The sequence below is a fragment of the Nothobranchius furzeri genome, chromosome 19 (assembly GCF_043380555.1).
Source record: "Nothobranchius furzeri strain GRZ-AD chromosome 19, NfurGRZ-RIMD1, whole genome shotgun sequence".
In the NCBI taxonomy this organism is placed as follows: Eukaryota; Metazoa; Chordata; class Actinopteri; order Cyprinodontiformes; family Nothobranchiidae; genus Nothobranchius; species Nothobranchius furzeri.
Genome location: NC_091759.1, coordinates 6,697,034 through 6,710,737, shown reverse-complemented (window position 1 = coordinate 6,710,737; position 13,704 = coordinate 6,697,034). Strand labels below are relative to the sequence as shown.

General features: G+C 41.2%; 2 protein-coding genes and 1 non-coding gene across 3 annotated transcripts; 2 read left to right on the top strand and 1 right to left on the bottom strand.

Moving 5' to 3' along the window:
- Positions 1 to 982: 982 nt before the first annotated feature.
- Positions 983 to 2,627, top strand: rps27.1 (ribosomal protein S27, isoform 1). Its single transcript, XM_015973573.2, has 4 exons — positions 983 to 1,092; positions 1,640 to 1,748; positions 1,833 to 1,943; positions 2,390 to 2,627. Exons 1-4 carry the CDS (start codon positions 1,087 to 1,089, stop codon positions 2,416 to 2,418), a joined length of 255 nt encoding a protein of 84 aa, XP_015829059.1. The 5' UTR covers positions 983 to 1,086; the 3' UTR covers positions 2,419 to 2,627.
- Positions 2,106 to 2,235, top strand: LOC129164668 (small nucleolar RNA SNORA35). Its single transcript, XR_008564192.1, has one exon. It is a non-coding gene; the product is annotated as a small nucleolar RNA SNORA35 (small nucleolar RNA).
- Positions 2,628 to 3,048: 421 nt separating the features above from the next.
- Positions 3,049 to 12,554, bottom strand: LOC107394574 (small conductance calcium-activated potassium channel protein 1). The gene is made up of 10 exons (XM_015973574.3): positions 12,130 to 12,554; positions 10,953 to 11,831; positions 10,741 to 10,836; positions 10,369 to 10,656; positions 9,730 to 9,851; positions 6,635 to 6,776; positions 6,442 to 6,552; positions 3,992 to 4,119; positions 3,399 to 3,468; positions 3,049 to 3,320 (listed from the first exon to the last, which is right to left on the bottom strand). The coding sequence occupies exons 2-10, from the start codon at positions 11,817 to 11,819 to the stop codon at positions 3,090 to 3,092; spliced, it is 2,055 nt and encodes a 684-aa protein (XP_015829060.1). The 5' UTR covers positions 11,820 to 11,831; positions 12,130 to 12,554; the 3' UTR covers positions 3,049 to 3,089.
- Between the last annotated feature and the right edge of the window lie 1,150 nt (positions 12,555 to 13,704).

The window sequence follows — 13,704 nt, the reverse complement described above, 5'->3', positions numbered from 1 at the left end:
TGTGGCCAGATAGGGAGGACCAGCACCCTGGAAGAAATTGTAAACAAAGACGAGGATTTTGAATTGTGCTCGATAGCAAACCGGAAGACAGTGCAAGGAGGCCAGAACCGGACTGATATGGTCCCGTTTCCTGGTCCCAGTCAGGAACCTTGCTACGCTGTTCTGCACAACCTGTAGGCGACGCAGTGATGACTGACACAACCCTGAATAAAGAGAGTTGCAGTAATCAAGCCTAGAAATTACAAATGCATGCAGTACCCGCTCCAGGTGGGCTCTCGGCAGCATAGGCTTGATTTTTGCAAGGCGTCTCAGGTGAAAGAAACTGGACCGGATCACTTAGTTGATGTGAGCATCAAATTTAAGTCCAGCATCAAGTTTCAACCCAAACTGGTAACAACTGGTTTTGAGAAGGGAGAAAGAAGGCCAAGATCAACATAACGACCCACAGCCCTGCTGTTGGGGTGAAAAACAATGAGCTCTGTCTTTCCCTCATTCAGATGCAGAACGTTGGCCATTAGACAAGACTTCACCTCATTAATGCAGGACACAAAGGACTGGATAGAGTGACCTTTCTCCTGACACAATGGAGAGTAAATCTGGCAATCGTCAGCATACAGATGGAATGATAGGCCATGTTTACGAAAGATTGACCCCAGAGGTAGCAGATAAATGGCAAACAAAAGAGGACCAATGATCGATCCCTGCGGGACCCCCCAGCAGAGCCCCTCCCAAGAAGAAAAAACATCACCCAGTTTAACGCAGAATGTCCTGTTGTGGAGATACGATCTAAACCAATCCAGAGCAGACCCCTTGATCCCAACCCATCGTTCCAAGCGATCGAGTAGAATCGCCAGAAATGATCCAGTAGGAGGCTTGTACCTATGTGCTTAGTTAAATCAAGGTCGCGACTTTTTTGGCCCAGCAGTGTATAAACATGAACCACACAATGGGTTGATGTTTAGACCTGACCAATATGTCCGCCGCTAATTTGTCGTCACTTCCGCTTTTTGCTCCGAGCCATCGCCGATATCAACCCTTTGCTTCCGGTGATGCCTCCTTTTCGGCAGCGGCTATTTCCTCGCCAACATGCCAGTGAGTATTCGCAGACGGGCGGAATGTAAAAATTCAGCTATCTAACGGCGTGTTGGAGGATTTTTAATGACCTCAACACGTTCAGAACGCTTTTGCAAATCTACTGGTACTGCTATTAGCTAGATTTGTGGGAGATAAATAGCGTTTTTAAACAATTACAAGTAGCGAAGCGAGCGTGTGGTAACAAGATGGCTGCGCGCACACCGCAAACATGGAGCCAGTTTAGCGGAGAAGCTAAATGCTTCCTTATGAAACAATAAAAGTCGTAATGTCTTATTTGGAGGTTTGCGTTTTTTGCTAAAAGTCGTAATTGCTTGAAAATGTGTTTCGAACGATCGACCGAGACGTGTTATTTACGTTATGAAACGTAGGCCAACCTATGAGCCTGAGCGGGCCGACGCAGCATCCGAAGCCGAGTTATAAATATCCCGTTTTAGTGCTTAAAGACCACGCAGAATTACACGGTTGTTTATGTTTAGTTACGATGTGTTTATTGACAGGTTCGCTACATTTTCTGATGACGATCACATATTTTTTTGTACCGCAGCTCGCGAAAGACTTGTTGCACCCATCTCCCGAGGAGGAAAAGAGGAGGCACAAGAAGAAACGTCTCGTCCAGAGTCCCAACTCCTACTTCATGGATGTGAAATGTCCAGGTACAGTTAATTTGAGTGTTTTTTTATTTTTTCAAAAAAGCAGATGAATTTCATCCAGTTGCTGACAGTTGTGTTGGTTTGCAGGATGCTACAAGATCACGACGGTGTTCAGCCACGCTCAGACAGTGGTGCTGTGCGTTGGCTGCTCCACAGTCCTGTGTCAGCCCACTGGCGGCAAAGCACGTCTCACAGAGGGTCAGTATTCCGTCTGCATCCGGGGTGCGGAGCCATGTTTGTGCAGAGTTCCTCTTTAAACCTGATTTAATGTTTTCGTTGGAAGGTAATGAATCAGGTAGCAGGCGATGACGTTTTAAGGGTTGATGGGATGTAATACTTGCCACGTTCTGATCTAGCTGGCAGCACCGCTTAGTGACTGGATTTCCTGTCTCGTGGTCTTCCAATCTCATTCCGGTGCCAGATCAACCTCAGTTTGCAGAAGGGTTGAGCTAGATCACTGGCTCCCCCCTTTCGAATGCTGAGAACATATGTGTTAGTCGTGCTGCGTAGTTTGATTTCTCTGCTACGCTAAAATGAAACGCTTGTCTCACCTGTTACACAATAGTCGTGTGCTCACTCAGCAGTTTCCCTGTACACTGATGTTTCTCTTGTCAGCAGCTGACTGTGATTGTTTTCTCTGGCAGGGTGCTCATTCAGGAGGAAGCAGCACTAGTTGTTGTCCTAGAAGCTGAAGGGGGAGAGGGGAATGGACCGGTTGATATCAGCGTCTCCTGCCTTTGAGACGACGGCAGAGCCTGCGGTCAGATTTGAAACGAGACCGGTTGACTCAACTGGACATGAACTGTTCATGTTAGACTGGTTGTTGCTGTAACTCCACCCTCCAACCCCGTCTCTCTAAATAAAATGTTTTGGTTAAAGAAATGGTTTCCTGTCTTTTTATTGATTTATTAAAGCATTTTGCTATCACACGTTAAATAACAAGGCAGCAGTCTTTACAGAGTGTTGCATTTTCTTTCTTTTTTTTTTACACAAACTTTACATATTTGTCACCGGTTCAGTGTTTACATTTAAAGCTCCTCTGTTAAACACACTGCAAACAAAGCTACTCTTCAGATTAGAGGTTTCCTCAGATGTTTTAATTCAAACCAATTTATGCTAATTACTCCTTAATATGTCATCAAATTGTGATTTCAGCTGTTAAAAGTAATTTTCTTGCAGGAGAGAAGCCTTAAGAGCATTGGAACTATTGTTCTACAGTTTCTGCTACAGAAAACGGGTTTACCTGTTTAATTACAGTTTTACAGAAATGTTTACATGGCCTTAATAAAAATAAACTGTCCCATCTTGATTGTGAGCACAAGTAGGAAACTCCTTCCTGAGCACCTATCTGTCTGCTCCGCTCGCACTGGCACACTCCGTCTTCACCTCCCTCTCCCTGAGGAGGTGGCGGATGGAGGAGTTCTGTGTGGACAAGGTGCTGGAGAGGAGAGGCATCAGACTCCTGAAGCCCTCCCTCAGCTCTTCCACGTGCTTCTCCAGGCTGTGGATGTGCGTGTCCAGCTCCCCCCTGCAGCCCTGCACCTCCGTCAGCACGTCGTACATCAAGTTCTGCATCTGTGTTGAATAAAACATTGAGGTGTTTGGTGGTGTGATGCCGAGTTTCAGCATTTAAAAACAAAATTATGCCTTCACCTTGCCTAGGTCTACAAGTGTGTTGCTTTGATCTGCAAGTATCCTCTTCTCCATCTTCACTCTTCGCAGCCTGAAAACAGAATAAGTGATAAACAAAACAATATAAGCAGTTATTTTACAAAATCTGGTTGCAGAAAGAATCTCATTTTATTGAATGTGGCCCCTAAATTAGCAACAAACAATTTCTAGAGTTAAATCTTCCAGGTAGAAATTTTAGATTAGATTAGATGTCATATCCAGGCCTTAGATGTGTCTACTGCCCTCTAGTGGCGCATGTACAGGAGGCATGGGGCAATTTATCAATCCATTTCTATTTTGTTACATAATAAAATAAAACATCAATATAACGTTAGTTTAGTAACATTACACATGTTTTAAAATTATTAATCTGTCATAGTCTCATGGTACATTTCTCCTAAAGTGAGAAGGTAAACAGTCTCCATGGATACAAACTTCTCACATCACATTTTTAAGATTTTGGTTATTTTGTGAGTTTTATTTGTAATAATTCTAATTTCATTGAGCAGAATGACTCACTGTCTTCTGCAATAATAATAAAAACTGCACGATCTAAAAGCAGGGTCACGTCTTACTGGTGAATGGCCAGAAGCAGCTTCCGCTGGTGCATGCGGACTCTGGTGTGGTCTCTTTCTCTTGACAGCTTGGTGTGCTTGTATATGAGCCAAGTCTCTCTCAGCACATTTGCAGCAGCAATTTTTATCTGTTGAAAGGATGCAGAAAATCACCAAGAGTTATTGCAGGTTTATGCACATAACCCCAAAGAGCTGTTTGCACAGGGTATGCTAAAACCAACAAACTGGAATGCATGCAAATACAAATCACTCTGACTTATAACCAACAAATTTAGAAAAGTCTTCCCGCCGAGTCAAACTTTCAGTAAAAATGTCATCATTTTTTATTAAGGGTGTCAGAATTCAAGCAATATAATGTCTTGTTTTGGTTTATTTTTACACTAAAATGCTTTAAAAAACAAACAAAACATGAATACTAATTACACAGCAAAATGCACGGTTTGATCAGGAACAGTGTACTGTGCCATGTGGTAGCAGTGTTGTACAGTGCAGACAAACTTAGCAAAAAACAGCAAAAAATGCCCCAATTTTGTTGGCACAGGTGAGAAACACACCACCTGTTTTGAGCTCAGGTAGATTTCACAGCAAACAGATCATCTAAAGTACAAAAGAGTCACAGAAAATCAGACTTGACAAGAGTTTTATTTTCTTTCTCAGTTATGGAAATCAGTCTTTTCTCTCAAATCCCCACAGAGTGAGGTTAATGCCAGAGGCGCTGCTTGCCAACAGACTAAAGACCAAAGGTGACAGATCATTTGCTGCTGTGGCCCCCAGACTCTGGACCTCTCTCCCCCTGAGCCTGAGATCAGTGGACTCAGGGGTCTCCTTTAAAAAGCAGCTGAAAACTCACCTGTTCAGGCTGGCTTTTGTGTGACCTTCATCACCCTCTCCTTGTTCTGCTCTCCCTATCTATTCCACCTTCCAGGATCCACTGATTTCCCTCTTTCCTATTCACTCTCTCTCTCTTTCTTTACATTTTTAATCACAATTGTCTATTTTTTGCCCATTTTAAATATATTTTTAATCATTTTCTAAATTCTTTTTTATATTTTTACATTTTTGTTTTTGTGAAGTACCTCGTGATTTTTATCTTGAGAGGCGCTTTAGAAATGATCTTTTCTTCTTCTTCTTCTACTTCTTCTTCTTCTTCTTCTTCTTCAGGCAATTGCTTGGGGGCCCTAGGCCACAAGGGGGCCCCAGAGGGCAGATAAACTTTAAGGTCTAAACCAGAAAAGCAGTTAGACGGTGAAAAGCTGTAATTTGACAGCACTACCTAACTGGGCCGTCTTCGCTCCCAACCCCTCTGTCACACATTTCTCTTTCTGTGTCAGTCTCGAGTTCGGCAGTTCATGCGATAGCAAGCTAGGAAAAAGGTGACTGCGTGTATCCATAAAAGTCGGTGGTTTATTTTCTGTTCTGTTTACCCCTGCTACAGAGGTTTGACAGGATGTAGGCCTAATTTTTGAAGCAACAGAAAATCTGCAAGTGAATTTTATTTGAAAAGTTTTCAGATGTTTTTCACTGCTTTCATGTTTGACTTCCTGTCTGGCCTGACACAACTGCTGAGCTACGCCCAGGGCCGCCTCCAGAAAAATTTGATAAGGGTGGCCAGACGGGGCCAAAGAAATTTTTGGGGTGGCACACCAAATTGGTCCTTGTGGTAACTATGGGAGAGTTCACTGCATTGCTCCTTTATTTGTTTTTATAAAAAAAAAAAAAAAAAAAACAGTATATATCCGAAACACCTAACTCAAATTTTACAAACACAAACATTTCAGAAAAATACATTTCAGTTATTTAAAATGTTATTTCAACATTTCTTTTAAAATGTATTATTTGTTTTGTTTTCTTTAATTCACCTGTTACTGTGTTCACAAGAAATTATGGAAATAAATACTTTTTTAAATGGTGAGAAGCAGAAACATGCATTTTTAAAATTCTGATTATTTCTTTTTGCATTAATTGTCAAATTTTTATTGTGTTTTATATTTATGTCTTGAATAAATAAATATAAATAAATAAAATTTATATTTATGTCTTGAATAAATAAGATGAATTTATCGTTTGAGTGAACATTAATATGATTTATTAACGCCGGCTTTTCCTGGGAGGTGGTAATTTTGTAGGCCACCCCTGGCATGGCCACCCCTTGGGGACGCCATTGACTACTCTCCTGGGATTCTTCCAAAATGTGATGCTTCATGGGCAAGGCCTCCACTACAGCCACTAAAATGGCGGCTAATTGCGGTGTACTATGCTTTGCAGACATTACGTAATGCTTATACGTACAGTGCAAATTTGTCATATCTCCTTTAAAACTCATTGTACAATTCTAAAGATGTACACGTGTGACCATCAGAGTCTGGTCAAGTTTCCACACTATCTGACTCTCATTAGCAGGAAATTCAGATAAACATTTAATAAATGCATTCATCGTGTTTAATATTCACCCTTTTAGAGATGTGGGAGTCCATCATGAAATTGTGAACGTGCTTCTCGGCCCTGGTTAACTCCAACTTCCTGGCAACCACCGCCACTACAAGGACCGTGCACCCAGCTCCCTGTTGGTGTCAGAGACAATCGTTAAGAGTTTCATTTGGTCTGAACTTGTTGCAGAGAAAACTATTAAGTCTTTCATCTCACCATTATCCCCGTCAGGAGGCAGATGCTGCGACCACAGTAGGTGTGAGGAACCACATCTCCGTAGCCAATAGACAGGAAGGTGACAGAGACCATCCACAAGGCCTCCATGTAGTTGCTACTCAAGTCTCTGTAGTTGTGATGTCTGGTGGAACAAATTGAAGACAATAGATTTTTTTAAATTACAGGTGGAGTTTTATGACTCTAAATGACATCAACTCACTTCTCTGTTTGAAAATATTATTTTTGAATTTTCTAAGGAGCTTTGAAAGAAAATGACCTGGATGACTGAGAACCTTCACAGACATATTTTTGTTTTTGCTTAAATACCAATTCAGCCCATATTGGTAACTCAGCTTCACTTCCAATTATTTCAGTGTTTGGCACTCAAACCACATTTTTACTAGTAAATATGATTCATCAAGTTTTTAAAGTTTCTACCAGACTTTTATTTACAGAGTTACTCAATACATCCACATGGATAGGCAAGAAGCACTTTCCTCTGCCTACAATCCATCAGGATTAGCATCAAAGCAAGGTCTTGAATAAATCTGGTGGCTTCATTAAGGAAGCCTGTTTGTATAACTTCCCACTTTTGTTTCATACCAATCATTTCATTGTTTTCAGACCTCCAAATAAGGTAGAATGAAACTTTATTTTCAGACCTGTTGGTGCCTAAAGTGATTTATTTTGGAAGATTTAGTAACAAAACAGGATGGGGCTAGCTGCTTTGTTAGAGAGAAAACATTACACGCATTGCCGTTAAAGCTGCAATAGCAAATCTGTCAAATGAGTTAGCTTAAAACATTTTTTAATGCTTCTAACATAGTATAGCTATAAATATATTGTGAAGATTTAAATAAAAAATACAAAAAAAAATTAACAAAGTGATTCTCTAAAAACCTCCACTAATAAAGTGGCTGAAAGCAACGATTGGCTTATCCAGTTGTTGGTCTCATCAAACAACCACCACACTTCCTTGGGTCCTCTATTCATTACTCATTCATTATTCATTACATGTATTTAGCAGCAGAACACCACTGTTGTGAGATTCACGACTCAATAATATCAGAAAAGGAGAAACAGCCGGCTGCTACCACTTCAACTTTAGGACAAACTACTAAACTACTCAAAAGAAAAACATCATTTGAAGTCACGGAAGGCGTTTGAACCTAGAAAATGGTGACTGGTGTTTAGCTCTATTTCGTTTCTTCATGCAACGTGGGTTCCGGTGGATGTGGTGATAGCCAACGGGAGGTTTGAGTGTTTGTGTTTAAAAGCTAGCTTGTTCTGTAGATTTGCCATTGCAGAATTGAGTATTTCAATTTTACTGTGTAATTACAACAATATAATAACTGTAATATAGCAGTTTGGTTACAGTTGTTTTAGATGCACTATACATTTTTAAAAATGTATCAAAATGCAAATATTTAGCAAAAGCACTTTAGTATCTTAATTATCTATCTCAGTGACAACATGAAACAGTATTTGATTCCAAATTAATTTAAAATTTCAGATAAATTAATTCACATGCTTTGATTTCACATCTTGATTTAGGTTAGATTATAACAAAAATATCCAAATGTATTAATGTTTAGGAATTGACCTCAAAAAGGAGGCCACAGAGGGGTCCAAGCTTGCTCCAAGGGTGGCACTGGCCCACCTTAAACCCCCCTAGAACAGCCTCTGGAGAAGTTATCCAGCATGTTCGGAACACAAGATTGTTTAAAAAAGTTTTATAAAAAACAACTTTTAACATACTTATTGTGTTTAGTTTCTGATTTAAAACTAAGTTTTACTGCATCCCAGTTTGTTGATTATAGCGATGATCCCTGGCGATAGGGCAAGCAAGCAGTATTTTTTTTAAGTAAAATCTTTAGACCTAATTTTTATGGTTATATGTTATGAAGCTGCCAATATTTTTCAGCAACTGGGCATCATTTAATTCATTTTCAACAAAATTTCAATAGATAATTCCAGAGATAAATAGTAAAAACTACACTTTGTCTCTTTAAATCTCTTCAACTGTTTTAGCTAAAGTTCTAAAAAACCAGAACTCTGGTTCTATTGAAATCTTGCAATAAAAACATATTTTTTTTTGTGAATATATGCATTTTTTAAATGAACACAATGCTTCATTTTAATTTGTAGATGAATCCGAGTCAGTTACATCAAGGTGCTGCCAAAATCACCCAACAATGAATCATTTAGTGCAAAAAAGTGAAGTCTGTTTCATGTTACCCGTATTCACGTTTATAGTTAATTACTCATATTTCTTGCCATCTGAAGTGGATCATACCAACAATTCATAACCTTGTACGCCCTGTCTCAGTTTTAATAGTTGTATTGCTTTTGAATTTCTTAATCATACATACATGCTTTGAAAGTGCAGTTTAGCTAATTAGCGCTAGCCAAACTATTTAGCTAGTCGTTAGCATAACCAGAAAAGGCCAATCCATGCATGCTAGAAAAACACTGCAAGATGTGTTGAAGATGGTTGAAGACTTATAAAACTTACATGTAAGTCTGTTTTATTCATACTTCAGATAGTTGCCTTGTTCTAGACTTTATTTTCAGAACACTTTTGTTTTTGGTTTTTCCCAGCTCAGGTTACATACTTCCGGTTCTGATTTATTGTTAACGAATTTCTCTAAATCAAAATGTCAAATTATTTGCACTTGTAGCTTTTGTATGCAATTAAGTCTATAAATGATTTTTTTCTACATTAAAATAATTAATGTACACTTGGTAATTTTCAGCCAAGTTTTGAAAATCCACCACATACCCATAAGTACAGTAAGAAGTAGCATCTACCTCTTTATATTTGGATGTGGTACTTTGGGTATTTTCCATCCAAGCTGAAAGTGTTTTCTGGCAGTTTTCCCCAGAATACTTTTTGACTAGTGACAGCCAGCAACCAACATGAATCAGCAAATTTTGTTTATTATAACTGACAAAGATGGCCGACAATATGTTGAACAATCGAAATGCAGAACACATTACAAGAATCTCGATTTATTGGGCGAACATCTATAATTTATGGTATTTCTTTGAAAAAGTTGACCTCATCCGATGACCTCAAGCACTAACTCACATACCTCTCACACACATGTAAGCCCCACGCTGCCACAATCCACAAAGAAACACTGAAAATCATCAGCACAGTCCCAGGGTAGGTAGTCATCAATGTTTTCCCCACAAACCGCGTGTTGAAGTGGATCTGAAGATCAAAAATGGGATGCGTTACGTCATCGTTTTGCCAGAACAGGCCTACTTAGCCAGACTATTTAGGATGGCACCTGTCAGATTATCCTTATATAATACAGAGAGCATGAGGGATAAGAAAACGTGTTCGCAATCTGGCTTGATACATGCACAGTGGGTTCGGTTTTGCAAAGGAAGGTGGAGCAAAGGTCATCACTTTTAAATAGCAATAAGGGATTAGTCAGGTGCATATATTCAGCTGTGGAAAAGAATGCAGACACGCAAAGGACAGCCAATGAAGGACATTGTCAGCATGTGAAGCTAGCAGGGTTCATGAAAGCAGAACTGTGATAATCACACCTCAAGGGTGACACTTTTACAGACCTCTCGGCCCACCTAAACACAAGACACAAACACGTCTTAAAATCAAAAGTGCAGATTGTTCATTTGCTTCTTTCTTTTTTCTATTTAAATATGTTGGGATCTTCGTTCAGCGCCAGATTTCTGAACGAATACATGGAGTGATCTCCCACCTTATTGAGCGCTCCGATGCTTCGGGAGGCGGTGTCGGTGAAGAGGCGGCTGTGCAGCATCATGGCCCGACCCAGCAGGTAGAGCCTTAGAAACATGGGCAGAGCCAACATGACCTCCAGCTCTGTTTCTGAGAGCGTCGTTCTTGTTGTGGTCTTTTGAAAATATGCCTGGAGCCCCACCGGATAAGGATGAATGGCCGCCACTGCTAGCTCCAGGGCAATCAGAGCTATGCGGTCAGTTGTCATGGCAATTCGCCAATCCTCTGCACCAATGTCATGAACATATAACTGCCACAGACATGGGAAATTAATCTATTAGGCAAAATTAGACTTATTTTGGATTGACTGTGTAACAGTGAACCGTTGGGTCACCTGCACTTCACAGCAGTGGTACGCCACGATGAGGCCCAGCAAGATGAGTGTAGACACACTGATGATGGACTTTACTGTCAGGGAGTAAATGGAGCTCTATGGGAGAGATGCACACATACACACATTTAAACTTCTACATTATGACATCAGTTTTAGCTGATGACTGTCAGTATGATGCTCAGTCTACGAACTTAGACCACTAGTACTCTGACCTTGCTGTAGATGCTCCAGGATAGCTCTGTCTCCATGACCATCATGACCACTCCAAATATCCCCACCGCCAGAGCGCTGTCGTTCATCCTCTGCCTCCTCAGAAACAGAGCCCTCCTGTGGACCAGCCGCCACCCAATGTTGTGCGTCCTCCAGTAGGGGTCCATGTTGGCATCCTCCTTGCGTTTTGGGCTGTGCTGAGGACTGGGACTGGGACTGCGGTTCCTCCTGATGCGTTCAAGTCCAGGGAGCGGGCCTTTGGCTTCCCCTGGATGCTGATGATACTGGGAAGCCGTGTTTTGTGGTTGGACGTCGTCATCCTTGCTGGTGATGATTATTTCAGGCAGACTCTGGCGATCGCGCATCTCTAATGAAACATGACCCGTTTTGCGATAACCTCGGCAATCAACATCCCTCACTTCTACGTCTGGCCTGCTGGGACCCTCAAACGGAGATCCACATGGAGAAATGGGAACGTCGGTGAACGACGTGACCTTCTCCTGGAGTTTGTTTGAGCCTGCGCTTTTGGCTTTGCACTGGTGATTTCGCTCCCGGTGCGCTGGGTTTTGTCTGCATTCCCCTGACCTTTTCTCACACTTTTTCTCTTTGCTTTTAGTTTTCTCCCTCCTCCTGGTGGGCCGAGGCGTAGCCGTGACGTAAAGGTGACCGTTGTATAAAGGTGTCGTCGCCAGGGCCTGGGTTCTGTCCAGCCACACAGTGTGATCGATGGATGTTTGGACCGTGTGGTGTATCCCACACTGAGGTGAGTAGGCTTGAGGTGGAGCAATCATTCTAGGTGGGAGGAGGGGTCTGTGCTCTTCTACCTCCTCTCCTACCCCTGATGAGGTCATAGACGGTGAATGCTCCATGGTGAGGGGATTCTTTTAAAGAGGTTTTAGCAGAAAAAGACAGAATAAATGATTAAATAAATAAATAAACAAACAAACAAGCGAGACATTAAATACAGTTTGAACAAATAACAGAAGCGGTGAAGCTGAAGTTTTATTTAGGAGGAGCTTAATGAGCAGAGATTTTCAGCGTTTTTCATGACTGTTGAGTTCACACACGGCTGCTTTTTAGTCCAAAGAGTTTTTCTTTTGTATTGTTTAAAGGCATCAAACAGAACTGTGTCAAGTTCAAAAGACAAAATATTTTCCTTCGACTTTGTTTTATTCCTACCTTATTGTTCCGGCTCAGGTTTGACAGCAGAGGATTAAAACCAGCGTTATCTGGATTTCAGCACCCAGTGTCTCCGTCCCGAAGGTCACATCTGTCCAGTTCTCAAAGATCTTCAAGTAAACTCCTTGAAAAGACTCTGAATTGTCATTTTTAAATAAAAACACAAACGTGATCAAGGCGAACGAGATGCGACTTGCTCACATGAAAACATTCCAAATGCCCGCTCCCGTCGTGAGTGAACTTTCTAGCAATTCATCAGATTCAGCTTCACGGAGCTCCTCCCATGGATTCAAGTGAAGCTTATGAACCTCCCGTGGATGAGCTGTGGCGCGAGGTGAATACACGTCGATATCCATCCCATTTTTAGACATTTATTTATCCGCGTTTCTCGCTTTGTGATTTTCCAGTCAGGCCATCTTCCTTAAAGCTCGAGGGGCTTAATGACTGCAGAGACTCTTGCAGATGTTGCAACGGCAGAGACTCGGTCATCTGTCAGAGTTTTTTTTTTTTTTTTTTTGCCAGGATTGGCAGACTTCATCCCCGCCTATGTGTGTGTCTACGTGCACGGATGTGCATGTGTGGAGGCCTAGGGCCAAAGATCACACTGGGCTGATTCTCAAAGTCAGCACAGAAAGGCTGCTTTACTGAATTTTATTTGTAATATCTTTAATTAGGATCACTTTTTTCCACAAGTGGAGAGTCTTTCACAATTTATTTGTTGGAAAAAAGCCCCCACAATCCTCAATCCCACGTATGAATCCAGTAGATTAGTATGAAAGATTATTAAGGTGAAATAGCAATCGTGTACTTATGAGATTATGAAATATTAAACGTTACCCTATTTGGACAATATGTACAAAGCAGAGTGGCGTATTAAGTGCTGAAGTCATAACAATGACATTAAGCATCATGAATTTATCTAAATCCTTGCGACAGATGGGTCCAAAGATAATAGAGCTCCCTCTAAATGGAAAGAGCCAAGGAGCAAAGGGTGGGTGGAGCGCGGGCGGATAGTAGCCGGATAAAAACAGTATCGTTTAATCCCAAGACAACATGTATTTAAGGATAGATTGAAGGAAGACAGGGGGACGTAACTGCAGGTAGCCTGATCCACCACTCTGATTTTGACTTCCTCCAACATCCCTTCAGATTATTCTAAAATATCAGTGAGATTTAGCCAAATGCTGCCGTTATGATTTTAATTTTTGAATTTCTGCAAACAAGAGGTTTCTCAAGAGAAGAAAATACCATTTTATTTGCTGAAACGGAGCAAAACAAGTGTCAGACTCACCGGGCTCTGGTTACATAGGGCCCCTAATGTTCGTAAATGATGTCCTAAACTACACACATCTGCAAGGACTGAAATTAATTCAAGCCTCTTGCCAAATGCTTGTAAATCCACACTGCCGTAGCTGCTAGCTGAATGTCAATTCTTCTTAGCTGCGTGGCCAGCAGCCAGCCCATCCTCCGTTAGTTTGCTCCACTGCAAATCCTCCCCTTTGACTTTTGACTGTTAAGAAAGTGAAACCAATCGGGGATATTTTGAGTTCACTAATTGCTACGGCTGGTAAATGG

Excerpts from the sequence above, each read along its gene's own strand:
- rps27.1 (XM_015973573.2), top strand. Across the intron at positions 1,749-1,832 it reads CATGGATGTGAAATGTCCAG|GATGCTACAAGATCACGACG; the intron begins GTACAGTTAATT and ends GTTGGTTTGCAG. Across the intron at positions 1,944-2,389 it reads CAAAGCACGTCTCACAGAGG|GGTGCTCATTCAGGAGGAAG; the intron begins GTCAGTATTCCG and ends TTTCTCTGGCAG.
- LOC107394574 (XM_015973574.3), bottom strand. The coding sequence starts at position 11,819 with ATGGAGCATTCACCGTCTATGACCTCATCAGGGGTAGGAGAGGAGGTA. Across the intron at positions 10,837-10,952 it reads CCTGGAGCATCTACAGCAAG|AGCTCCATTTACTCCCTGAC; the intron begins GTCAGAGTACTA and ends TCTCTCCCATAG. Across the intron at positions 3,321-3,398 it reads CACTTGTAGACCTAGGCAAG|ATGCAGAACTTGATGTACGA; the intron begins GTGAAGGCATAA and ends TATTCAACACAG.